Raw genomic sequence first — 27,430 nt, 5'->3', positions numbered from 1 at the left:
ACTGATGGGGGAATCAGCTAGCTGGAGTGAAAACATGGCAGGACATTCTGGATCTGGAATTTTCCACCTCAGTATCTATGGCTATGTTCACACTTCAGGATAAAGTGGCCCAAATCCCATTTTTTTTGCTCATATTTGATCTGTTTTTTGTTTTTTCGTGACAATGTGAACAGCACAAATCACACGAAATCTGATCTTTTCAATTCGGAATTGGGCCACTTTCATAGGTGGTAATAAATTGGACACAGGTCTGGTTTTTTGCATTGCGACCTCAGTCTGAACAGTCAAATCAGAATTGATGCGACTTTTACTTTTACGACCCATTCACACTGGAATCTGATATTGGCCACATTTAAAAAATAACGTGAACAGCCAAACAAAAAAAAATCGGAACGGAGCAATAAAATACAAATTAAGCACTAAGGCTTGCAGTGTGAACGTAGCCTGCCTTATACGACTAAAGGATAGGAAAAACCAAGGAGAACCACTTCGAGAGTAAAACGATTTATAACCGCCTCACTGCGGTGTCACCGCCTCTTGATCTGACCCCGTAAAAAAAAAATTTAAAAATAAAACTGTCAGCGCAAAAGTATTTTCAACAAAAAGAAAAAAGGATCGAACGTTCAAACGATCTTTAACGACGGTCGATGGAAACGGTGAAGGGACTCCTACGCTCTTCTGATCGGTGTGCTGTGTGTACCCTCTAGCCTTTCATCTGATCTCCTCACTTCCCTCTCCCCCTGTCTTTGCCAGGGCCGGGGCCTTCCCAAACTCCTTTCGAAAAAAAAAAAAAAAAAAATTGAAATCTTTTCGAAGGGATTTTCCTCTGAAACGTCGACACACGCTCTGAAGGTTTTTGCTCGATGTCAGATTTCAAACCCAGTGCTACTAAATGCCACAGGGGTCCTGCAGCTCTCTCTCTCTCTCTCTCTCTCTCTTTCGCTCACCTTCTCTCCCTGTTTTTATTTGATTCTGTACTTTATTTACTGTACATCTGACTCAATTTGTCTGTGGAAGTCTATATTCTGTCACTGATTCGTTCTCTTGTCTCCCTCTCTCTCTCTCTGTCTGTCTCTCTCTCTCTCTCTCTCCCTCTCTCAGATACAGTCAATATTAATTAACCTAGTTAAAGGTCAGTCAGGGCTTCCATGACAAGGCACGTACAGAAGGGACGTGTGAGCGGAGGCGGTCAAAACCAATAAAAATAAATAACTAAGGGTGGAAACATGTGTTAGGCTGTGGATCATATGAATCACAGAATTTTTGAGAAAATATAGTTTTTTTTTATCAACTTAATTTCTGTCACTTTTTAGTGTGTAATAGGTAAGGTTTAATGTATGTTTCACTTTTTACCGAGATATTGCCACTTTTCATTTTTATATTTTTATTCCAGTGTTTGTAATTATTACTACTGATTGTTTTTGATGTGGGCTGCTGGCAAGTTGCAATTTCCCTCCAGGGAGGAATAAAGTATCTATCTATCTATCTATCTATCTATCTATCTATAGTATCTATATACTGTATCTACAGTATCTATCTATCTATATATTATGAGCTGTTTTAAATCAAGGCATATCCTTTCATTTCATCATCCATCAAAACTACTTTCTTTCTGGGCGTGGGCTGTTACTAGGGGAAAAAAGGCAAAAAAAATATTGTCACAAAGAATCTTGCATGAAGTTGAAACATATCATGATAGTCCTTTTTCTTTTTTTACATCAATTCAAAATCCTACGTCAAAAGAATCTCGAAACCAAAACGACTCTATCCGCATTTTGGGGCTCAAGACGTGAGAAATTTGAGCTCCTGTCCAATACGATGACAACTTCATCGCCACCGATGAAGGCAATAAGTGATGACCGTCGATAGCTGACGCGGCGTGCACGTCAAGTTCCTTTCCATAAGTGGGAATACATCTCCTATACATGAGAGTGCGGAGCCCACGCGGGATTGGATCACTTGAACTGCCACACCCCGGGCCCAGCCACTACCCTTATACTGTAGCTGCAACGCTGCCCTCATTACAGTAATGATCTCCCAGGACACAGCCAACCACGTGAGGTGCCAACACCACACTGACTGTGACTCCAACTCACTCTTTCCACTTATCTGCATCCCTCCCTCATACCCCATCACACACACACACACACACACACACACACACACACACACACACACACACACACACACACACACACACACACACACACACACACACACACACACACACACACACACAAAAGGTCACATACAGTACATAATCACTCGAAAGAATGTGCAAACACATACCCATAAATAAATATAAATATATATACAGCATATGACCCCCATGCAGACTGTTGCTGCTTTGGCAGTATTTTTTGCTTCAGCAAATGCCTCTACATAGTGTCACGGAGGCTGAACAAATTCCCAAAGGGCGAAAAAGAAAAGCTAAATTGAGAAGGTGAGAAACCGACAAAATAGATAGATAATAGATAACAGCTAATAAAAGATAGCAGAGATGTGCGTGAGCGCACAGCAGCTCATCTGCGGCTTAAATGGAAAACTTTGATTGCTTATTATCTCCCCTTATTAGCGATGAATGGAGACATTGCTATGCATGGCGCGAGATCGCTATTGGATTTTCACTCTACATACATTTCCTTCAAAATTGATCTTGTGCCACACCTGTTTCTTCATCAATGGAGAAACTGCCCAGTCCGCTGCCTCCTCTGATAGAGTACCTCAAGGCAGCGTCCCTCCCTCTGTCGTCATCTTTCGCGCTGACTGTCAGCACGCTTGTGCCTGCCCGAGAGTTCTCCTTCACCGAGCTTCTCATCGCAAAGTCTGAGAAGTAGGGTGCGTACAGATTCTCGTTGACATCCACCACCTGTGGAAACACACGTAGGGATTATTCAGACTGAGAAAACTGGGAAATGTGTGTGTGTGTGTGTGTGTGTGCGTGTGCGTGCGCGCGCGCGCGCCTGTGTGTGTGTGTGTGCGTGTGTCTTACCCACCTCAACCTCAACCTGTGTTTGGATGCCCAAGCTGGGTGATCCTCTGTCCGCAGCCAACACAGTGAGGTTGTAGAACTGTTGCTTCTCATAGTCAAGCTCCCTTCCAATTCTCAATATCCCATTCACAGCATCCACCTGCGCAATGGGATTTACAAGCACTTCTTTATCTGAAAACATGGCGCCTCTTTTGTTTCGGTCATAAACGAGGCGCAAAAATACAAAAGACAGAGCTACACGTACCTCGAAGGTCCCATTAAAATCATTTATCAGGGAGTAGCGGACCTCCCCACCGGCGCCAAGGTCCGGGTCCTGAGCTTCCACCCAGGTTATCACGGTCCATGGCGGAAGGTCCTCCAGCACTCTTGCGCTGTAGCTACCGGGGACGAAAGCTGGTGCGCAATCATTGACATCGGCCACTAAAATGCTGAGGGTAGTCACCGATGATCTCTGGGTGCCTCTCTCCGCATTGTCTCTGGCCTCGATCTTCAAGCTAAACGCCGGAAAGGCCTCCCTGTCCAGCGGGCCGGCCACGAACACACCTCCAGTCTCTCTGTTCATGCCGAACTGAGAGACACTTGTGAGCAGCGTGTAGGACAACTTGCCATTTAAACCCATATCTTTGTCATAAGCACCAACAGTGATTACGTCCACGCCAATGGCAGAGTTCTCTGGAACGAGGGCGGAGTAGCTGTCCTGAAAGAACTGGGGGTCATTGTCATTGGCATCCTCAATGATCACTGTCAGTAGCCTCCAACTTGACATCTGAGGAAAGCCTTGGTCAAAGATAGTGATATTGAGGAAATAACGATCTGATGTCTCGCGGTCAAGAGGCTGGAACACAGTTATCAAACCGTTCTCCATGTCAATGTTGAAGCAGTTGTCTTTGTTGCCTTGTGATATGGAATAGAGAATGCGGCCATTATAGCCTGTATCGCTGTCTCGCGCCCTCACTTGAAAGACGCTGGCACCGGCGGCAAGGTCTTCCCTCACCAGAATGCTACTGGGAAGGGCCTCAAACTGTGGAGCCTGTTTGTTCTGAGAGAAAACATCCGTGTAGCCCTCATCAATTTTCGGGTCGGCCATAGCAGAAGCTTTGATGAGCATCTTTTCAGCCAAGCGCTGGGCCACCCTGGTCTCCTTGCAGCTAAACCCCCTTGGAGGAAGCCTGCCCCTCACAACAGACACATTCACAAATGTAGGGTCGGAGAAGAACTCCCCATCCGTCGCAACTATTTTCAAGTTGAATATCCCACTCTTTGGATTAGCTGATGCTAAAGATCTTCTCAGTGACAAGGCCCCGGTATCTGGGTTCAACGTGAAGTAGTCCAGTTCATTACCAGACAGGATCCGGTACCTCACTAATCCAAGTTCATCTATGTCGACTGCAGAAAGTGTTACAATAGTTTGGTCTAAGGGATAATCCCGAGCTATCATCCCCCTACAGGAAACCCTTTCAAAGAGAGGCTTGTTGTCATTAATATTGATGAGGCGAATCGTGACATTAACCTCGTTCTCCCTTCTGTAGGGCGAACCCCAGTCAGAGGCTCTCACAGCAAACGTGTAGGTGTCTGTGGAAGTCTCAAAGTCCAGATCCCTTGTGATCCTCACTTCTCCAGTGTCCTGATCAATGGTAAATGGGACAGACTGCAGACCAGAGAGTGTGTGGGAAATGTACCCATTCTCTCCTTTATCATCATCAATGGCAGACACCACGAGGACAACGGTGTCCTGCGGTAAGCTCTCATTGATGGCGATGTCAAAGAAGGGCCTGGTAAAAAGAGGCACGTTATCATTAGCATCCTCTATTGCGACACGGAGCTTAGTTTGTAGCTGAGTAACTACATCAATCACCACTAACTCCACCACCTCCTGGGATATTGTTATCAACTGACTTGTGGTCATGACAACTCCAGTCAACGGGTTTATATCAAAGTATATTGGATCTGAGGGGGCGATGAAGCTGTAATTGACACTCGAGGGTGTTGGGGAGAGTTTCACCACGTCTACAATAGTGCCAGGCGGTGCTATTTCACTAAGTGTTACGTTATAAACATCTCTTTCAAATTTCGGCACCACTGGCTTTGTCCTTTTTATCAACAATTGAACAACCTGGATATTGGAAAACTTTGGAGGTATTCCCCTGTCTTTGGCCTGGAAGGTTAGGTTAAAGCCATGGGGAAATTTATCCCAGTCCACAAATTCAGATGTTTTAACCCTGTATTGATTAGTACCAGGTGCTCTGTCAACCACAAACTGTTCCAATGGGTCACCGTCGATGATGGTTACCCACTCTATATCCCCAGCTACGCCCTCGTCTTTGTCCTCAACGGTGACCACGGCATACACCGGATCCTTATCCAGCCATGGTGGAATGAGCGCAGCGACATTGAGAACAGGAGCAAACACATTGACCCGCTCCACAGTCAGAACCAGCTTGGCCGTACTACTGATGCCATTGTTCCCGTAGAGTTTTAACCCCCTGTCAACCACCTGCACCTCCAGCTCAAACCGTTCCTCTTTCTCCTCCCTTGGTCGGCCTGTCAGGGTGAGGACCCCACTGGTTGGATGGACTGCAAAGAGATCCACTCTGGTCTTGAAAAAGTAGTAGAATTCTCCATTAGAGCCCAGATCTGCATCGGTAGCTGTTACACGCCCGATACTGGCTCCAAGAGGGGCGCTCTCGGGAACGATAATGGAATAAGTGGTTGGAGAAAAGAGAGGCCGAAGATCATTAGTATCCAGAACTTTGATATAAACAGTAACCAAGGCCTCAAGATCTCCTTGAGAAGACGCTTTTACCGTCAATGTGTAATTGTCCTGCACCTCTCTGTTCAAAATGGCACCACTGCCGCCATTAGTGCGTATACGAAGGAAACAAAAGTCTCCCATTATAAACTCCTCAGCCCGAAAGACTCCCTCGCTATCTCCAGACTCAATGGAGTACTTAATGTCTAAGGAGCGAGGTGGAGCAAGAACGATGCCCATTTTGACCTCGCTCTTGGCGTACGTTCTCGCTGCAGAGTTCTCAAAAATGGAGGCATTGTATGAGGGTTGAGTGAAGAGAAGAAGTCCGGACCAAACCCTAGGCTCTTGCAGGTACTGGGCTTGGCTCGGGGAGAGAAGGGGAGAGAAGAGGTGAAAAAGGACGCAATGGAGGAGGGAGTAGCTAGAAAGAGGCAGCATGATGCCCAAAGTACTAGGCTTCATCACCATCCCATTGCCCAGTCATCCTAAGTCAAAAAGAGAGAAAGAGATCACATCTGTATTTAGTAGGTAATGTAGTACTTTTTTTTTGCGATAATTAATATAAGCGGCAATGAAAATGTATGGGGTAATACTTAAAAACAATGTCATAATCTATCATGTTAAGATCAGTCATATGTTTCATCTTCCTGAGTCTTAAATGAATTTTCAACCATCCGTTGCACTACCAACATAATATTCCACGCACTTCTACAGTAAAGCTGTTTTATCGATTTAACAAAAGATGACTTCTTACCATTATTAGTACAGTAGTTGAATCTTGACGTACACTGTATTAAAATAAATCCTAGACGAGGATTAAAATGTCCCGATGAGAATATTGTGAAACGAAAAACGACGATTTAAGAGACTGAATAGAAATATGAACATTAGTTAGAAATGCCTGTCACGCTGTAGACGAACTTATACGACGATTTGAACAGCGATCGTCTTCTGTTATAACCTCCTACCCTACTCTGGATTAAAACAACATGCGCGCGTAAATTATGGATCACGTTCCAACCTTACCCGGAGAAGAGATGCACTAGTTATCCAAAGTACGCCGTGTCAAAGGGGAAGGGATCCGAAGCGACGCACACTCCGGGAAAACTCGACCCCCCCCGTGCGTGTGTTGTGGGCATATAATGTGAGCAATTCCACGAAGGCGACGTCTCGGAGCGGCGCTTCCCAATCGCCACACACTCCACGTTAAACCCCTAAACTACCCTCTCCGTCTGTAACAAAAGCGCATACATACTATTTAAGGAAGGGGTGCGTGTCGTCATGTTGGGGTCCCGCGTAGGGCAGATATGCAGAATCGAGGAATTGGATGGAAGTTTCATGCGCGCTGGTAATCAGGTGTCGCTCACCGGACCTAGCGCGCTCTTTGGGGGACGAGAGGTAATGCCGGGCGGCTTCGGAGGGGGACGCCGGAAAAAGCCGAAAGAGGCCGGCACTCTCCGACCGACGGAAGCTCGTCACTCGGGACGTTCCGGCTGCCGTCGGCCCCGATCGGACAACACCCGGAAGTCTGACAAGTCCAGCGTAGCACCCGGTGGCGGTGCAGTCGGTCCTCTCCTGACATTTCCAATTTCTAAAATTTTAACCGTGGAAAGCTTCATTTTTATATTATTATTATTATTATTATTGTTATTATTAGGGCTACGGTAGCTTGCCATGTCCGTTTTGTGTTACAACAAAGGCTGCGGGCAGCGTTTCGACCCAGAGAAGAATCCTGGCGGTGAGTGGCGTTTCCGTGTCATCTGGAATGTTCTGTCGTGTCGGAACCAGACACATGGTTTGAATTAACTGCAGAGAAATTCATTTATGGCCACGTTTGTTTGTGTGTTGTTTTTTCGTATTTTTTTGTTTCGTGTTTTTTTTTTTTTATCATTCCCCTCGGTGGTGTTGCGACCGGACCGTTCGTCTCATCTGCGGCCGTTCTCGAAGTTTCCTCACTGCTTCGACGCGTTTAGACCAATTCCACGGAAAGGACTCACAAACACGCATCTAGAAAAAAAAACACATAAAAATGAAGAAATGGAACATGCTGAGTGAATACCACGATCGCCGAATCTGTATTCGTATTTTGGAAATGCAAGAAAACCGAAACGCAAATGGTGTCTATATCCATATCACACATGTCACTTCTGACGTGATATGTGTCACAAAACCCAATAAATGAGCGTTAGGCGGTTCAATGTAGTGATTAGAAAAACAATAAACTGTATTCAATCACCTAGTAAATATTCTAAATGTATTTGTGAAGTCGTTTACTTTACACAAAACAAGCAATACATTTTTTACTTGTGGTCGGGGAAATATGTATAAATAGTTTGGTTTTTTGCATTTAAAAATCTTAACATAGATTGTGAATTGTACTATTTTTCGATCTGTTTTAATTTCGTATTCATTTCATTATATAGATTTGTGAATTGTGAATTTGCGTATATTTCCTTCCATACACTTCTTGTTTTCAAAACAAGAGTATGGATTGATATATACCACTTGAATAATTGCAGTCATGTGAGTGTTTTTCTAATAATAGTAAAACATCTGTTCTTACTTACTCTGGACGGAAGCTGTACAGGAGGAAGTTTTCTCAAAAGTCAAAACCACATTTAAAATCGAAATGGGTCCAATCAAATATCGGTATCGGGCGCAGATACTGATGTCATTCACTCACCTGATGTTGGATTGAAGTCGCTGATCCAAATTCCATTCCATAGCATGCACTGGACGATGAACCCCCCCCCCCCCCACGTTTTATTTTGCTAATTTAATAGAATTAAATTTGGCAAATAATTCACCTGTCAAGCCCAATGTGCGAATAGGAACTGGCAGTTGGAATTGGGCAAACCGTCACTGCACAGCAGCTATTCAACTGTGTTGTAGAGCTGCAGGACTTTTTTTTTAAATAATAAATAATTTATTATAAATGTTTGGCCCAACGTTAGCGAATCAATTCACATATGATGAGCGATAATGTTCAATATAAGTTCATCCAGTTTGTTGCATAGTGAATGCAAATTAGAGAGAAATATTACCAATTAACAGTGCGAATTCGGCGGAGACGCACAACCGTGCCGGTTCGTTTCCCTCTCCTCTGGTATTGTACTGTTTGTACAAGGGAGAGTGCGCCTTTAACCAGAATGTCCAGTCATTTCATAGATGTGTTGATGAAAGTGGGAAATAAACCTGAGCATCAGCTACAAACCTGAGCATCAGCCACAGAATGTCCTCTAGTGCAGAGTTTCCCAACCAACGGCTTGCCGCTGGTTGGGCGGCAAGCCGTCCAACCCCATTTGACCATGGGGCATTTGACCACGCGTGTGATGAAATTTTTTCAGGAGCTATCTGCTCCACAGCAGCAGGAAACGGAGTAAAATGAATACATCTAGAGTCTTTATTTGCTTTGTTTGGAGAAATGATCCCTCTGATCGGAGCTGTGGAACCGTGCGTAAACCCCCACCCCCCATACTAAGTTTTGGGGGGAAAAGTGTGTGTGTGTGTGTGTGTGTGTGTGTGTGTGTGTGTGTGTGTGTGTGTGTGTGTGTGTGTGTGTGTGTGTGTGTGGATATAGATAGATTTGTGTGTGTGTGTGTGTGTGTGTGTGTGTGTGTGTGTGTGTGTGTGTGTGTGTGTGTGTGTGTGTGTGTGTGTGTGTGTGTGTGTGTGTGTGTGTGTGTGTGTGTGTGTGTGTGGATATAGATAGATGTGTGTGTGTGTGTGTGTGTGTGTGTGTGTGTGTGTATATGTGTGTGTGTGTTTATATATATATATATATATATATATATATATATATATATATATATATATATAATAAAGCATACAAATTTGAATGGGTTTATAGAGGAATATAATATCTGAACAATAAGATGAAGAAAAAAGAGCTCTGTATTGGAATCCGTATGGGCTAGGGTTGCCGTGATAAGTTAATTTTGCGTATCAGTGCCCAAGTTCATCAAATTAAAAATAAATGTCTAGATCGCCACCTGTTTCCTTGTCCATGTGTAATTTGTAGCCGCAATCTTTGTCCGCTGCCTTTTCCCATTCCTCTCAGATAACACATTGAGAATATTGTGTTTTTTATTTAGGCGTATTTTATTTATATTGCTTTTTTTTCATACCCCTGAAACAAAAGAGCAGCACCGTGCATAACCAGGACCCTTGCTCTTCACAAGCGACGCAGTTTGTGATGAGTTCTTTTTAGTGACGCAGTGACAAGTCTGTGAACAATTTCGTCAGGGTTCCCAAGCATCCTGGAAAACCCTGTATTTTTGAAATGTTGTTTTCCAGGCACGGAAAAGGCGTCGAATATTACAAAAAATCAAGGTCACTTGATTGAGTGTGGTGTTTTGGATATTGTAACTCCCCAGGCAGGGGAAGTAGAGTGGCTAATTACAACGTATGTTGTCGTGGTTTGTTGCAGATGCGTGCACCTATCACCCGGGGGTTCCCGTGTTCCACGATGCTCTGAAGGTAAAATGCCACCCGTACACTTGTTTTTGGAGCGGTGGCGATAGTTTTTCCTGTGGGTCGCTTACGTAACGTTGCTTTAATTGTCTCCAGGGATGGTCCTGCTGCAAGAGGAGAACCACAGACTTTTCCGACTTCCTCAGCATCGTCGTAAGTTCTGTGCGCAGCAGAAACGGCAAAAACATTTTCTTGGGCAATGCGAATGTACATTTTTCAGGGTTCTTACCGGGTCTTTGAAGTGCTTGAATTTATTCTTCCGAAATTTTACTTGAAAAGTCCTTGGGGGGAAAAATGTGATAATGTAAAACGTGTGATATTCCCCTGGGTGTGTTATTCAAATCCTAAGGTAATAAAAATGTTCCAGAATGGCCTATATGACATAGATTACCCCAGGGAAATAAATTTAATCCAGCATGGTTGGAAATAGACTCTTATAATAGACAATGAGACAAAGACAATGAGATGAATAATAGATATATAGATACATATACTAATATACATACTTAACAATGAGACTAAGATTATATTATATTTTTATTAATAAATGTAATATTGGAAATGTATATTTGTTTTGCGTGAAGTCCTTGAGCATGAACAAGTAGTGCTTAAAAAAAGTTACTTGAAAGTAATTGAATTTTTGCATAACTCACTCCTATTCACTTTCAACATAAATAATATGAACCAAAAGGAATCTATTTTGACAACTGTTGTGGGGGTGAGGGTGATTTAAGCAGCCACACTTGCCTTGGGTCTAGCTTATTGGGCCCAGGAGCAGGGGTGGCTGTGCACCTGGTGTTCATCAGAGCAACCGATGAACACAGTTTAAAATCACCCATCCCCACACACACAAAGGGGAGCCTTTCTCATGACAACGTTCAATCTGCTCCTGGCTTGTTACATCCTGCCACTCTCCAATAAACTGGCGTGTTTTTGCCATCATGGCCTGACCATGGTGTCTGTGTTGGCAAGCTCCTAGAAAAATCGAATCTCAAAATCTACAACTACTGCAAAATGCCAATGAAGGTGCCAAAAACGACTCGTCGGCTGAAACCATATACAGACCAAAATGCCAAAATGCCAAAATGACCTAATCCTGGGTCATTATTGTCATAGACACTGACTGCTGCTTAAGTGACTATATCGACGCTGGACTCTCTGCTCTCTATTGCTGTGCTGTCATTTCACATGATTTTTCTTCTTTTCTTTCTCAGGGCTGCACAAAGGGTCCCCACAATAAAGAGAAGCCTCCGGAGCCAGTGAAGCCGATTGTGACGTCCTCTGGAGAAACGAAGGATGCGGACGAACACAGAACAAAGTTAAACCAGTACATTATCTCTGCGCCAAAGCCTTTAGAGGCCATTTGCAGACCAAGGTACATGGAAATCAATATATCATTTTATTTATCATTGTTTAGGAGGTATTTGTAGTTGTGTGTAGCCAATTCTGTGCTTTATTCAGTTCAGCAGATAAAAATATCCTTGTTACACTGAATATGACTATGAAACTAGGGCTGTCGCCTGAACAAAGTTGAAGAGTCGCATCATTAGTCGTAAACCCATCAGCCGACTGAGATTCTTCAAGTCGAGCAGTTGTTTGTTTTTGGTTTTTTTTGTTTTTTTGTTGTTTTTTTGTCACTCGGTGTGCATTCCAATAGCAAGATAACACAGAAAATTTGGCCTCCAAATTTTTTTTTAAGCAATTTTTCCAATAATGTATTATAATGCATGTAAGCAATCTCTCGCAACAGAGGCATATGTGATCCTCACTCATGTCTGGTGTCTTGCTCCCGCAGTGCTGACGAGCCAATTGCTAGGATGCCACACAAGGTTTCTGCCTCGCTGAAGCAGGCGCTTGAGAAGCTGAAGCTCTCCAACAGTACGCCAGAGATGCAAGGTGAGGACCCTTCCTCTCCCGAGGTCGTGTCTCAATCTTCTTGCATTTTTATCACACCTTCAGCATTTCCAGAGTGCCTGGTGATGCGGGGGAATCCACAGTTACCAGATCAAGGGGAAATCAAACCAAGCCAGTGGTTTAAAAAATAATAATAATAACAACCATAATAATGCAATAAAAAATCCTTCTCCCCTCTCAAATTTCATGAAACGCAGGGCCAAAAATTCAAATAATGCATGCTCATATGTTTTCATGTCTTTTGTGCCATTGCATGAATTAAATTGATCTTGCTTTTGATTCATGCCGTTTAGTTTAATTCAATTACACAAGTACAAGCGGACGGAAAAAGCACTTTTCGTTATCTAACAGACAGGCCTTGTTATGCTGAAACGGCATCCATAGCAACGTGCAGGCTTCCGAAAAAACAGAAATCACTTGGATTATGATTACTAGTGCAATGCCTGTTCAATACACGCCTGTTGTTGAAAGTCGTGGTGACTTGCGGTGATAAATACCTGGCTTTCTCATGGCGGGAACAAACATATCTAAATCACCCTTTTTTTATTCAAAGTTTATTAATATTACACTTGTCACGTGTCCACACCAGACATGCCTGTTGGGAATGGGCCGATTGCTTTCACGGGAAGCCCGCCCCCCACTGGTTCACTGTTCGCTGCAGTTTATTAATTTTACATTTGTTGCGTGCCCAAAATTGCACCAAATTCAACACTGCACGCCTTTGGACCCCACCAACGGAAATTTATATTTGAATTATTCAATATCCTAGACACCTCCCCTCCAATCAGATGAACTTATAAATTATAACAACCTGCCAATGAACTTTAACCCCTCTCCCCCGACAGTCATACATGCATACTGAACCGTCAGCCCACTGTACTGTTGCATTAAAACCACTGACAGGTGATGTGAATTACATTTCTCCTCTTGTTCCAGTGACACCTGTCAAGGGGTGGGATATGTTAGGCAGCAAGTGAACGTGTTGGAAGCAGGAAAAATGGACAAGTGTAAGGATCTAAGGGACTTTGACAAGGGCCAAATAGTGATGGCTAGACGACTGGGTCAGAGCATCTCAAAAACAGCAGGTCTTGTGGGGTGTTCCCGGATGCAGTGGTTAGTACCTACCAAAAGTGGTCCAAGGAAGGACAACCAGTGAACCAGCAGCAGTGTCATGGGTACTCAAGGCTCAATGATGTACGTGGGAAGGGAGGTCTAGCCCGTCTGGTCCGATCCCTCAGAAGAGCTACTGTAGCACAAATTGCTGAAAAAGTTAAAGCTGCTATGATAGAAAGGTGTCAGAACACACAGTGCATCGCAGCTGTTCACCGCAGAAAGCACCTACAGTGGGCACGTGAGCGTCAGAACTGGACCATGGAGCAATGGAGGAAGGTGGCCCGGTCTGATGAATCACGTTTTCTTCTACATCATGTAGATGGTCAAGTGCGTGTGCGTCGTTTACCTGGGGAAGAGATGGCACCAGGATGCACTATGGGAAGAAAACAAGCCTGTGGAGGCAGTGTGATGCTCTGGACAATGTTCTACTGGGAAACCTTGGGTCCTGGCATTCATGGGGATTTTACTTTGACACGTAGCACCTACCTCGACAATGTTGCAGACCAAGTTCACCCCTTCATGGCAACGGTATTCCCTGATGGCGCTGGCCTTTTCAGCAGGATAATGCGCCCTGCAACACTTCAAGAATTGTTCAGGAAAGGTATGAGGAATCTGACAAAGAGTTCAAGGTGTTGACTTGGTCTCCAAATTCTCCCGATCTCAATCCAGTCAAGCATCTGTGGGATGTGCTGGATCCATGGGGCCCCCACCTCTCAACTTACAGGATTTAATGGATCTGCTGCAAACATCTTGGTGCCAGATACCATAGATAATAGTTAGTTGTAATTAGCCCAGGAGCAGATAGACATGTCGTGACAAGGGCTCCTCTCTCTTGAGTGGGTGTGGGGATGGGGGTTTTACCTGTTGCTGGTTAGACCAACCAAAGAGAAACAGGAATGCAGCCACTCTGATTCTGGATCCCCAATTACCTAGTTCCAGGACATGTGTGGCTGCTTAATCCACATCATCCCCACACCACACTGCCGATACAATTCTAATTTTCCAACTTGTTATTTAGAAGTGCGAGAAAGTCCGCATATCAAATTCTTGTTTGGGACATACGTGAGGCGGTCAGGGCTTGACATTAAGCATTTTAAGCCTCTTGTCCGAATGTCAAGTGGCTGAGTGTATATACGGGTTGGGCAGATCGCCGGATCATCCGCCTCACTGAAAAGAGGCAAACCTTTCGAAGTGCGTCTCCTCAGCCCACTGCGTCTATGTCCGCTCTGTAGGTTATTTTCTAATCTGACGTTTTACCAAATTCTACTCATCATATCACAGCGTCATGTTCAATTTAACATTATCACACCTTATCTGCGATATCACAATCCAAATCATATCCATAATGTTAACTACTCTTATGAAGCAAATACCAGTACTTCTCACAAGCTGCCGGTCTCTGTTCTGCCCTCTCAAGTGGACAAATCAATTGGACATATTGTAAAACATCATATTTTATTGAATCAAGCTCACTTTTCCTTTAAATTATTAGAATGTACAAGCTGCAAGGCCCTCCCCTCAACTCCTGCACGCCGCTCAGCTGGAAAAGCTGCACTTAAGCGATGCAATACACAGTTTATTTTCAGATAACAGTGGATCTAATCAAATTTATTTGCACTTGCCCGATCAGACAACTGCATGAGGCATTTCACTTGCCCAAATACAGAGTTGACTTGCCCTGGGCAAGCATTAATGTCGAGCACTGAAAGTCCTCCATTCATTTTCTCTCATGAAGAGGTAAAATCTGAAAAAAAAAACACATATGTTTAACACAATATCTATGTTTTCTTTGTTCTTTTTGTTTTCTCCCAGAGGAGGAGGAGGGGGATGAAATCAAGATCGGCACATCGTGTAAAAATGGAGGATGCTTGAAAGTAAGTCACCTCCACTCATCTGAGTTTCTATACTTTTTTTTTTCCCCCAAAGCTGTTACACAAGCTACTTGACCATTCCTTGAAGTGCTCAAATTTCGACCTCAGAAATGTAAGCACTGGAATAGCTTAAAGGGTTAGGGTGTGTAGAATTAAGTGGCATTTAGCTAAGAGTTTGCAGGTTCCAATGATGTAGGAGAAGCTATGGTGGCTACAAGCTAACATTAGCGAAGGGATGCTAAAAAGCCAGGACTTCAGACTTACATTTTCCAGTAGTAGCGCTGTTGCTCCCTGCTGAAGTTTTCGGAGCGCCACTAAAATCGACATGCATAGACTGTTTTACTAATTAATGCTTTGGTAATAAACCGACAATTTACAGAAATAACATTGTACTGTTTTATTTGAAAGGAAAAGTCACAAAGTGAAGTAATGCTTTGCCAGAAAAAAAAACATTTTTATAAATAATGGTTATTTTTTAAGTAGACACCAAATAATAAATTAAGAAATGTAAACATAAGCTATGTAGTCAGTACATTACTGTCATTAACAACCATGACGAGAACCTCAGCTCTCTATCTCACTCACACACACACTTGGGATGCCAAATGGTGGTTCGATACTTGAATGCTATTCAAATTGACAAATGACGTTTAAATCTGAAAATTAACATTAAAAAAAAAATGCAGTGTTTCAGCAGAAATATATTTTTTATATAAATGTTGCGTGCATATGTCCACATACATCCTCTTTGTGCACGCAAGTGTCTGTGCGCCACTCCGTGCACTCTATTTTTATTCTTTTTTTTTTTTCCGCCAGCTGAGCATGTGCAGGACCAGCTTTATGCTCATTAAATTAAAAAAATAAAAAAAAGGTTAAAAAAGAACCAAACAGACACAGTGTTCTGGAAGAGGCTCCGTCCGGACTCTACAGATGTTCCGGGCTCTGCCGGCAGCACACACCCCGCACAGTGCACCACAGCCCGGGACGGAGCATCGGGTCTCACCGGGGGGTAGCGTGGAGATTCGGTTAAAACAATCTCTTAATTAGGGGTTTGTTTGTTTTTGTTTTTTTTTTTTACAATTTTTTTTTTTTTTTTTAGAGGCCACTTTCTGAAATCTCACAACAAAGGATAAAGAGCGAAGGAGCAAAATAAAATGACCATCGTGTATTTATCCGGGAAAAAGGAGCTTCTCCCTGGAGGAGGAGGAGGCTGTGGGACAATTAAAATTTTGCACAATCGCCCAAGCCGAACACACTCACACACACACTCACACACACACACACACACACACACCAATTCTCGCTCCCTCCTAGTGTTTAACATGATATACGATGATGATTAAAAGTTAAATAAAAAACGGTTTGGCATAATTGCAAGTCGCGTTAGTGCTCCTAATTATACAATTTTGTAGCGCTGTCTCCAAAACTGGTCGCAAAATGCAACTTAATGTTTGGTCTGGAACTCTGAAAGCTATTTTATTCCAGGCGTTTAGTCTGAGCGAAGTAGCGTTAGCAGGTTACATATTTTATTATCTGTTTGCAGAGTCAAAGACCAGGTAGACCACCCGGTAACGTTATGTAGGGTAGAGGGAGAAGTGCCAGTGTTTGGGTTATCTGTTCTGCGCTACTGTAAAAACATGGCGGTGCAACCTGGAGGCCTCCATCGAAGCGGACTCTGCTCCCTATGTAGATAAAAGGACTCATTCTGAGGTAACAAACCGCAGCAATTTTCTTATTTTCATAGAATACACACGTTAAAACATACTTATGAATATTATAATACTTATGAATATTATATATGCCACTAAATTTTACACACTGGCCCTTTAAAATTGCCTTTTTTGCTGAGGTGCTTGAAAAGTCCTTGAAGTAAACGCATTCATTGAAAACCTGTGATATTCCCCCTGGTTTTATTATTAAAATCCTAAAATTTTCCAGGACATGGATGATGGCGGGGAAATGTACATTTAATCCAGAATGGTTGGAAATAGACATTTAAAAATTCCGTTCCCTGTTGTATTTATTTAATTGGAACTCATTGTTCCATAGTGAATAACGAACAATAATAAACAGTGTCAACGTCGGCAATCTCAATATTGTGGTGAATGAAAATTGCAGTTTAGTCCGTATGTGCAGCTGCCCTATCATGTGAGTGTGATCAGATCACAGGATGTATTTGTCATCGACGTACAGCAGATCAGAAATTGGAATCTGCAGGTCAGACTTAAAAAAAACAAAACAGAAATAGGAATCGGCCAAGAAATTGCAATCGGTGCATCTGTAGTTAATAAACATGTTTGGTAACTTTCCAAGATGATGCATTTCAAGGGGTATATTCTAATGATATTGTTAAGGAAATTCTTCCGCAATGATCGGTGAGGTTAATCTGCCCGCTACAAGAAGACAAAACTGAGAATATCCAAGATTATTTATTCTGCAGAATAAAGAGAAAGATTCAGTACTGCTCCAAAGCAGCGCTCGGATCAATCTGATATCACATAGAAAGACAGGAGGCTTTATACAGTAGAAACAAGGTGTGGTTTGGGTCAGAGGTCTCAGACGAGTCTGCCTTCCCCCTAACTGTCTTCCTGGCTTCCTGGCTTCCTAGAATGTAAATAACGGGTACTTGCAACCTTGACCAGGCTGAATGGGGGTTGCATGACAATGCACTTCCAGGTGTCCCCCATCTCTATAGAAGGTAAACAGGCCACGTGTGATCTGATTCTTTCATATTAGAATTGACATTGTAGGAGCAAGACATTTCTCTTTACATGAACTCTGGGGTGTTCCTGGGAAGACAGACAAATGTTTTCAAACCCCCTTTTGGAGGTAGAGGCCTTTGTCCTCATTCAAAATAGTTGATCGTAATCATTTTTCCCTCACAATATGAATTTGTATACTGTATAGAGTTAGTCTTAGTAGCTTGCATTCGATGTGATGAGCCGATGTGATACGAGGAGACTACGGTGTAAATAGCTGATGCAAAATTCATAATTCCCTTTTTTGTATTTTCATCACAAACAAATGTTGCTGTGTCTCAAGCCGCACTCCCGACATTCTCTTCCCCCAGAGCTTCTCTGGGCCAGACATGAACGAAGAAGTGTGCTCGTACCACTCCGGATTTCCGATCTTCCATGAAGGGTCAGTACCGGTTGGATTATTCCTGTAACGGTCGAAGAAACGTACATTTTTAACTAGTCCACTCCCTAAATGTACTCGCCTGCTTAGGTCTCACGTGTAAGGTGAAGTCATTGGAGATCAGGGATGCAATGGTACACAGTGTGTCATTGAACCGTTCGGTACGCCCCCTCCAGTACAGTACGCACACATGAACCACGGGCTTAACTGTCCACTGAAAGCGTTGGCGCAGCGTACGGGCGCGGCGCAGCGTAAGTGCTGCTTCCTATTGAATCCACTGTTGCAGCTCCACTGGCCACGTCAGCTGCTTGGAGCCATGCAGCATTTCTCATGTTTTAACGCAAGAGGTCTATTTTTATTTTTAACTGCTTGCGGCTCCGCAGCCTTTTCAATTTAAACACGAGATAAAACTACATAGAAATGGGTTCGTAAAGAGTGCAATCAATCAAGGTGTCCAGTGGTTTAATTCCCCCCTGGGATGGCAGTGTCCCACTTTATGACAAACTTCTCTTCAGACATTCTTTTCCAATTGCACCACATCGTTCACGAGCGATCCGGTTCTTTTGAACGGCTCTTTTGTAGGAACGAAGGGACCCGAGTCGCTGGGTGATGAGCCCTTCTTTTTTTGTGTTAAGTTTTACAGTTTTATGTGGTGGTGTTTGTTTAAGTTGTCGTCTCCTGCCGCCGGAAAAAAATGTTTCCCTCTCTATGTAAGAGATAGGCTTGTTCCTCCCTGGCTGAGCACCCACTGTCACCTCAGGCTGACAGTGACTGAGAGGTTGTATTTTCAATAAGTTATTTTACTACTATTATTGTTAATGTGTGAAGAAAACTGTTAAAACATGTTCTACCCAAAAATAACTTAACTTTAGTACTGGTTTTATTTTTTTTTTTATTGTGAAACGTTTTTTAAATATAAATAAATAAATATTAACGGAAATTAACATTTGAATTATCATTATTAATATCCTGGACAGCCCCCCTCCCATCAGATGAACTTATGCAAATGATAACACACCAATGAACTTTAACCCCCGTCTACTCTCTGCCCACAGTCAGACACACAGAGCGTTACACTCATTATTTGTGGCAGCCTACTATAAAAACATTTTTTACACATTTCAACTTTTTTACTTTTTATATTTTAATTTCTTAAATATAAAGCTATTCCAAAACCATATGGTTACCGTGGCCCAAAAACTGTGATACATACCAAACCGTGGGGTCACTGTTCTATTGCATCCCTATTGGAGATATCATCAGGGGTAATATAAGGGTAAATAAGATCTGCAACCACAAGCCAGCAAGCAAGCCTACTTTATTTTATTTTTTTATTTATTTTCTTCCCTCACAAAGTCAGACGTTTGTTTTGTTGTTGTTGTTTTTTACGTGGCTGATGGAATATTGACTACTTTAAACCTCACTAGTTCTCTACTTCCTGACATCCACAGGATGAAATACTGGAGCTGCTGCAAAAGGAAAACATCTGATTTTAACACCTTCCTGTCTCAGGAGGGCTGCACCAAGGGAACGCATCTGTGGAGGAAACGAGACGGGGTGCGTGTCGCTCTGACGCCGGGCCAAAACCACCCGGCGGCTCGCCTTTCACCCCGTTCCATCACAGATCTCGAATGTTATTTTTCTATTATTTATTTCTTCCTTGATTTGACAGGGCGGCAAAGTTGTTCCATGTCGGTTCGACTGGCACCAAACCGGAGGACAGGTCATCATCTCCATCTACGCAAAGAACTCCATCCCGGAGCTGAGCTTCGTTGAGGCAAACAGCACCTCGGTGAGGGGCACTGGGCTCAGTTTCACACATGTGTTTGTCTGTACTATCTGCTATTTACTCTTTCTAATATTGTTAATTTGCTTCTTTAACACAGCTGAAGATCCACATCATATTTGAGGGGGAAAAGAAATTTGAGCAGCAAATCACCTTGTGGGGAGTAAGTACTGTATAATTCAACAGCATGGATGGTGTATTTTAAATATAATTTATCCACAATGTAATACATCAGGTGTTTACAAACTTTATATGTATACGACAAATTACTCTTTTCTCTTTTCCACCGCTGAGGCTTTTTCTCATCGCGCTCCTGTTTTCCCTGCGCAGGTGATCGACGTCAGCAAGAGCGTCGTGAACATGATGGCCGCCAAGATCGAAGTCGCAATGAAGAAGTCTGAGGCCATGTCCTGGGCTCGCCTGGACTTGCCGCCCCCCGTGGCACCCCCCAAGGAAAGCGAGGAGGAGGAGGAGGAGGAGGAGGAGGACGAGGTGGCTGAAAGGGAGGATGAGGATGAATGATGTGACGGGGGGAAAAAAACAAAAAAACACCAATCTATTTTATTGAGGTAGCTAAAATAAAGATCACTAGTTTTTCTCCCTTTACGTCCCTGGAAGGGCCACACCACACCACACCACACCACACCACACCACACCACACCACACCACACCACACCACACCATCTCAGTCAGACCACGGTTTGAAGCTTGAATTCCACTGAAACAATACTTGCAGCCAAAGTGCTTTTGGGGCGGATGTGTTTTTGTTCTTGAGTCTATCCTAGTTTGTTTTTTTTGTTGTTTTGTTTTTTCTTCTTGGTTTATTTTTGTGCTGCGACCCATTCTTTCAGTCTTTCACAGTTGCACTCCTTGTGAAATGTAGTACTGAAATAATTTTTAATTAGGTATGTCATTGTTCGTCGGATTATCCACAAGAGGGAAATATTTAATGGGTAAACATTTAAATATTTAGACACAGCGGCGTGAATGGATCTGGAGTTAATACTCCAATGACGACATTTAATTAAGGATGAAGACTGACTGATCGGGGCTTGGTAATAACTTGGTATTCATTTGAACCAGTTCACAGTTTAATGGAAATGACACCACAATAAGTATTCCTCTCACTAATGTTGGCCCGCTGGTAGCATCTCCAAGAAACAATGACCCTTCAGCTATAGGACTATGGGATTAAAACTTTTTTTTACTGAGCCCCCCTTGCCTAGGATTTCAAGGACTCGTGTAGGATCATCATCGTCATATGCAAACTAATATAGTTCATGGTGAACCAGGTCGCGCAGACACATTTTGTGGCTTTTTATTGCCTATTAACACAGGATAACGGAGGCTAAAAAATTAACATTAATGAAAAATCTACCTAAGAAATGAATAAACTTATCCTAGTAGATTCAAAAACTTTAAACATATTTTATGAATACCACTGCTTTAGAATAACCAGGAACAGTTGGACAACATGTAACTCTTGCCAAAACTACTGGTTTACCCAAAAGTGTCACAGCTCTGGACATTCTAAGTGGTCTTATTAGTACTGACAATAGCAATTGCTATAAAAAAAAAAGACAAGAAATTGAAACTGCATCAGCGAAATACTAGCGGTACCCCGCCCCAAAGAAAATATTGTACTGAAATTACTATAACTGTCGTCAGGCTCATTTTTACTTCTGCCTTTGCATTTTGTGGGTGACTTACTTCGACCTATAATGGACCACAGATGTAGAATATTTATTTCCTCATCTACATTTTGCAAATACGCCGTAAACATGTAAAACACTGAGTATTTCCTATTAAGCACTTTTGCGGTTGATGTTTTGATTATTTTAATTTTTTTCCTCATTCCAACCTTTCTTTTCATTTTGAAATGTCTTTATAGTCCAGTTTGTGTCCAGAAGTATCCAGGCCTTGTGCTGTCATTTGAAGCTGCTCTACAGAGTCCTGTTAAGTACTGTAATACATAGATCTGGAACTCTGTAGAGCCCAATCGCAACTGTCTGGCCACTGCGGTGAAATCCCTTCAGTTTTTATGACAATTCACACATTTCTCGCTGCCTTGACATGATTCCACGTATTAAGTTGTAAATGTCGACATAATTGCTGAGATTGGCTGCGGGCTCGCATGGCTTAATTGTGAGCTGCGTTTCTTTTCATGTTGTGGCTCAGAATCTCAGCTATGGGTAAAAACCTGCTGAGTGAGACCTTTTTAAATGGGCAACAAATATTCAGGAAGCAATTTATCTTATGAAAATAAACTTTTTGCAATCAAAATGATGACTTTGATGTTGATGTCTATTTTACCCCGCGCTGGTACATCGTCTTGATTGGATGACTGGACCAAAAGTCGTCACTTTCGGATTAAAAAACGTCATTCAATCAAATCAATTTGTGATATTCTGCAAACAGACAGGGGCGGAACATAACAAAGTTTTCACTGTTTAAAAGTAGTGGGGAGGGAATATCTTTTTGATTAAACATAAATTAAGGGGGGAAAAAAATGCTTTTATAAAGTTAATTGTTTGCGTTTGATAACATTTATCTCTGTGAATACCAATAGTTATAATACAAATGCAATTCATTGTCATACAAAAATGACTTGGGACTCGCTTGAGACTTGGACCAAATGTGGCTCTGTTTTACAGATATTGACAACCATTTGACTGATGTTACAGCACCACCGTCAGGCTGACTGGCCCCTTGTCAGGGTGTGCACCGTTTTTGACCAGACTACAAAGTGCGGTGCATTTTTGTCCGGAGAAACACTCATTTGAACATGTTCTAATGACACCCTCGTCGTCACCATCTCCTTTATCCAGCACATTCACCCATTCTAGAATCCTATGTTTTGTGCAGTTTTACATCAGAATGCCAATCCAGATTTTACTGCTTTTAGTGATGTGTGTAAAACTGCTGAAATGCCTTTCAGGGGCTGGTGCTTGACTTGGTCATAAACGAGTTTCCACACACCCATCATGTGAAATTAGTAAAATAGTCCTTTCAACTGATAATAAGATTCCCTGATTGTGCATGCTCTCGTCCCTCTATTTCATGCTGATTTCGCGTTAAATATGTGAAATGTGTTTTCACTACAGTTGAGTGTAAAATTAAATAACAAAAGGTGTTTTTACTGGTTCATGCAAACTTATATCAAAGGCAGAAACAAGGTAATGCTTTATTTGTAAATTACATTCACAGTGCTGATGTTTTGCTTCCAAATCCATGTGCTTACAAAACTTCATATGTGCAATTATGTTCAATATACCTCTAGCATAACATGGATGTTGATTTGATGATTATTATTATTATTTTTTTTTTAGTTTACTGTACATTCTGTTTGTCATTGCGCTCACAGTCGCATAGTTGTTTGGTAACTCCTGTGGTGGGCTTCTTGTGTGTCGCTGCCCGAGATGAGGGGCTCTCTCTCCGGGAGAGTAAACAAGTTTTTCCAACTCCTCCCATGGAACCAGGACCGCCCCGAGTACCGTCTCCGCGAGACCAGGAGGGCGGCGGCCACCAGCACAGACACAATGGCCCCCGCCAGCCCCGCCAGCAGCAGCCAGGGCCACACCTCCCGCAGCTGCTCCAGGACGGGGCCCATGCTCTCTGCCAACCTCTGGTCTGGAAATAAAAAATGGGATGTTTTAGGAGTTACCGAATTAAGGTTAGGGTTGAGATTTTTCACCCTTTTTTTCAACCCAGGCCTTATTAAAATGTTCCCCTCATTTATAACTGTTTAAAGCGCCACCTCACTTAACATTCTATTATTGAGAAGCGTAACGTTCTGCTGCAGTTTCTCATTGTGCATTAATTAAATCTCCTTTTCCAAAAAACGACAAGTTCACAATATAATCTAGACGGTTTTTGTATGATATACCGAAAAGAATGTGGTCTTTCAGTGTTTGACTCTTTTGTACTTCCACAATCCAGCCTTTGGGCTATATGAGGGCTAATGTGAGACTAAAAACAGTAAGTTGAAGTGCTTCCTACTAAAAACTCGCTGTGGCCAGCCTTACACCATGGATGTACTTGCAAATTTAGTATGTGATACTAGATGTTTTTCGAAACATACATTCATAGACGCTATGATGTGTGGCTTGCAGAGCTAGTTCTGTCAGACAACTTGACGGCGCCACATGCTTCCACGCCCTTATCAGCCTTCAATCAGCCAGTGCCTCCTGTCCTACCTGCATCCACCTGTCTGGCTCTATCCGATGGGGGGATTTGAGCTCATCGCACGAATCCCCTGTTTGACGAGGTTGTGCTACAAACAGTTAGAAATGATGGGAACCAGTGTTTTAATAATGCCTCGTTTGAAAAAGAAACCCCAGTAAAAGCATCCATTAATTCTTTCTCAAACACTGAGCTTCGGGACATTAACTCACTGGCGTCTAACATGTAGGAGTATTCGTATCCCAGGTCCTTGCTGGAAACGAAGAATTCCCTGTTCCTGTGGAGCGGCAGGAAGGGAACCATGTGGTAGTTGCTGTTGTGCCCGATGGGAGCGTTTGATTCTGGGTACTGGGATGGCGATGGACGGTACCTCCTGAGCCACTGCTCATAGATACTTCCATGGAGAGACAAAGGAGAAGATCGGGGTTTTCATCAAGCGAGTGTGGTTGGGGTTGTGTGTATGTTTAAAAGATGTTGTGCCTTTTTCCTCCACGGCGCTCTTCCTACCTGTCCACAAAAGTGTGGTGGAGGAGGAAAATGGGGTCGTTGGCGGAGCCCTGTACGGACGACATCGTTCCGTTCATGAAGACGTGGAGAGCGGCGTGCATACACATCCGAGGACTGTTTCCCAGGCCGGTCCGAGGGTCCCCAAAACCTGCAACCGTGAGAGTACAGGCACATTCTTCAGGATGGAGAAAGGGGTACTTTTTCGGGGGTATGAGAAAGGAAAGAAAAATCCTTAGAGCAGCGTCGGACCAGGTGACCTTCCACTGTGTTCCTGAAGCTCATGTTGGCGCTGCGGTCCATGGCTCCCGTGTCGTAATCGGGAAGGCCGAGGGTGAACTCCACCTCCGCCGAAGTCGGCAACCGCTCCACGAGGTTGCGGTTCTGGTTTCCAGGGTTTCGCCGCAGCGGACCTTCTTCCCCGGCATCACACAGTATACCTCTCTCATTGTACTCCCCCGGCCTGGAACATATTATCTATAGGTGGACAGGTACACACGGACAATGATAAATATAATGTAATACTATGCCTGTATTATTTAATGATATAATTAAATATTATTTATATAATAATGTATTATACAGTATACTATATTTATATAATGTAATAAATATTTGTATATTTATTCATATTTTATATGCATCTATAATTTAGTATATATTTATATAATATTTTCATACAATATTTTCATTATATTTCTAAAAAGTTTCTTTCACATGGCTTTCACAAAGCAAGCCATGTGAAACAAATCTATAACATAAAATGTAGAACTTTTTTTTTCTATTTAAAAGTAAGCTCTACAAGTCATAGGCTTTATTTGACTTTAGACTGAAATTCCCTAAAGTAGATATAAAGTAGTATCTACTATTTCAGTCAGTGGTGGAAAGTAACCAACCACCACCACTCCCCTTTATTTCAAAGCTACTATATACTTTCTGTTGTTACTGCATTATAATACTATGCATTTCTAAAAAAAACAGTTGTATTACTTGCGTAAAAAAAACAAAAAAAAAATCATGGTAGTACTTCTACTGTACTTTAAGTACCTTTAATATAAAGTACTTATGAACTCTTCCTTTAGTGGAAATGCCAATGTGGTGCTTTCACTTCTACTGGAGTTATTTTGTGTCAGGGTATTTGTACTTTTGCATAAGTCAAAGTTCCGAGTACATCTGTGCACACCGCTGAATGGATACGGGTGGTTACTATTTCAGTAAGGCTCTTTAACCTAAAAAAAAATACCCAAAAAACCTCTTACCTTCCAGGAGGAAAAGACAGAGCCCGGGCTGAGCAGGCTGGGGTCCCCGGGGCTCCGGGCTCCCATCAGCTCGTCCGTGCACACGTCACAGCCGGGCGCGTCCCTCCAGTCCCAGTACGGGATGGAGAAGCTGGCGTCTCCGGACAGCTTCCGGATCTCGCGCTCCCAGTGGAGCAGGTAGACGCGGTGCCACGGGAGGAAGGCCGGGGCCCAGTGGGCGAAGTCCACCTCGGTCCACACGCTGCCAGGGCCGCCCAGCAGCGCGTTCCGCGACACGTAGTAGTGCATCCACACGAACACGTCGAACACCGAGACGTCCGCGAACATGGGACTGGAGCCATTCTCCATCTCCTGCCGCGTGCCTGTGGCCACCACATAGTCCGTGCTGTTGGTCGTCTTGGCCAAGTTCAGGTAGGAGATGAACCTCAGTTTCTCTGCCCGGGACATGTGAAGTATGTTTTTTCTGACGGATTCCCTCCTCTCGTTGCAGTTGACCCCGAAGTATCCAAACTGGCAGTCGGCGCAGTTGAAACCCATGAAGTTCCCCGCGCACTGACACGTGCGGTTGTAAAACACCAGGGGCCACTTCTCTCGGTCGTCCAGGCCAGAGAAGGGGTACTGCGGCCCGTCGGGCTGACCCGTGACCTCCACGTCCCGGCAGAACCCCCGTCCCGAGCTGGCCCCGCAGGCTGAGCCGTCGCCGGCCCACGGCGGGCAGCATTCCTTGGAGAGCAGCGCCTCTCGGGTGGCGCACGCCCGGGGGAACTGCTGCGCAGAGGGCGCGAAACACGACGCCAGGAGAGCCGTGAAGAGCAGCGGCCGCATGGCTGCACGTCCACGCAGAGTCCCAAAAAACACAAAAGTGCAGCGCTCAAATCAGAAACGACGGACTAGGAATGTTATAGCTCCATGTAATTGCTCCTATTACCGAGCTACTCAGTCTCTTTCTAAGAAACCGGGTCCTGAGGTTTTTTCCCCCACCCCTCTCTGCCCCAGTCACATGCCAGGTCACCTCCCCACCCTCCAGGGTAGAGCTCATTTCATTCAGGGGTGTTTTAGTTTCCTTTATTCAGCTCGACCAGCGCTTCTCAACCTTTTTATTTATTTTTTTCCCCATATCGAGGACCCTCAATGTGCTACTAGCCTAATCCCAGAAGATCTTTATTGTTATTTTTAGGCCCAAAATGTCATGCCCGACTACACATTTAGTAAGGGACACAACAGTGAAACTAGGATCAAAACAGTCATTATTGCACAATCGCTAATGGTGTCGGCAAAATGAAATTCTTGAAGGAGCCCTGAAGGGTCCCCAAACGAAGCGGCGAAGAAATGAGGATATAATAAAATGCCTGTTTCCAGCTCTGACATCACAGTGGATCTAAGCTGAGCTCGGGGTGGAGGCCTGCTCAGTCATTCCACGGCTGAACGGGCTGCGCCGTGTGGTCCAGC

The 27,430-nt window shown here is 43.4% G+C and overlaps 3 protein-coding genes across 3 annotated transcripts in view; 1 reads left to right on the top strand and 2 right to left on the bottom strand.

The window, feature by feature from the left end:
- Nucleotides 1-6,209, bottom strand: part of fat3b (FAT atypical cadherin 3b) — a gene marked incomplete at both ends in the record, with an annotated part of 71,162 nt that extends 64,953 nt beyond the window's left edge. The window contains 3 exons of the mRNA XM_080013502.1: nucleotides 2,668-2,869; nucleotides 2,997-3,131; nucleotides 3,237-6,209. Coding sequence (XP_079869628.1) covers nucleotides 2,668-2,869; nucleotides 2,997-3,131; nucleotides 3,237-6,209 — 3,310 coding nt within the window. The remainder of the gene's footprint in view (nucleotides 1-2,667; nucleotides 2,870-2,996; nucleotides 3,132-3,236) is intronic.
- Nucleotides 6,210-7,415: 1,206 nt separating this feature from the next.
- Nucleotides 7,416-20,558, top strand: chordc1b (cysteine and histidine-rich domain (CHORD) containing 1b; the record flags this gene model as incomplete). Its single annotated transcript, XM_080013501.1, has 11 exons — nucleotides 7,416-7,479; nucleotides 10,171-10,220; nucleotides 10,311-10,367; nucleotides 11,429-11,589; nucleotides 12,010-12,110; nucleotides 15,054-15,115; nucleotides 18,183-18,253; nucleotides 19,702-19,807; nucleotides 19,923-20,042; nucleotides 20,137-20,199; nucleotides 20,367-20,558. 11 exons carry the CDS (start codon nucleotides 7,416-7,418, stop codon nucleotides 20,556-20,558), a joined length of 1,047 nt encoding a protein of 348 aa, XP_079869627.1.
- Nucleotides 20,559-23,345: 2,787 nt separating this feature from the next.
- On the bottom strand, nucleotides 23,346-26,806 carry LOC307239923 (tyrosinase-like; the record flags this gene model as incomplete). The annotated part of the gene is made up of 5 exons (XM_080013500.1): nucleotides 23,346-23,666; nucleotides 24,431-24,612; nucleotides 24,726-24,873; nucleotides 24,983-25,199; nucleotides 25,982-26,806. 5 exons carry the CDS (start codon nucleotides 26,804-26,806, stop codon nucleotides 23,395-23,397), a joined length of 1,644 nt encoding a protein of 547 aa, XP_079869626.1. The 3' UTR covers nucleotides 23,346-23,394.
- Nucleotides 26,807-27,430: the final 624 nt, after the last annotated feature.

The sequence above is a fragment of the Zeus faber genome, assembly GCF_960531495.2.
Source record: "Zeus faber genome assembly, chromosome: 14".
Taxonomy (NCBI): Eukaryota; Metazoa; Chordata; class Actinopteri; order Zeiformes; family Zeidae; genus Zeus; species Zeus faber.
Note: the sequence above shows the minus strand (reverse complement) of the source record. Positions and strands in the feature narration are given on the sequence as shown.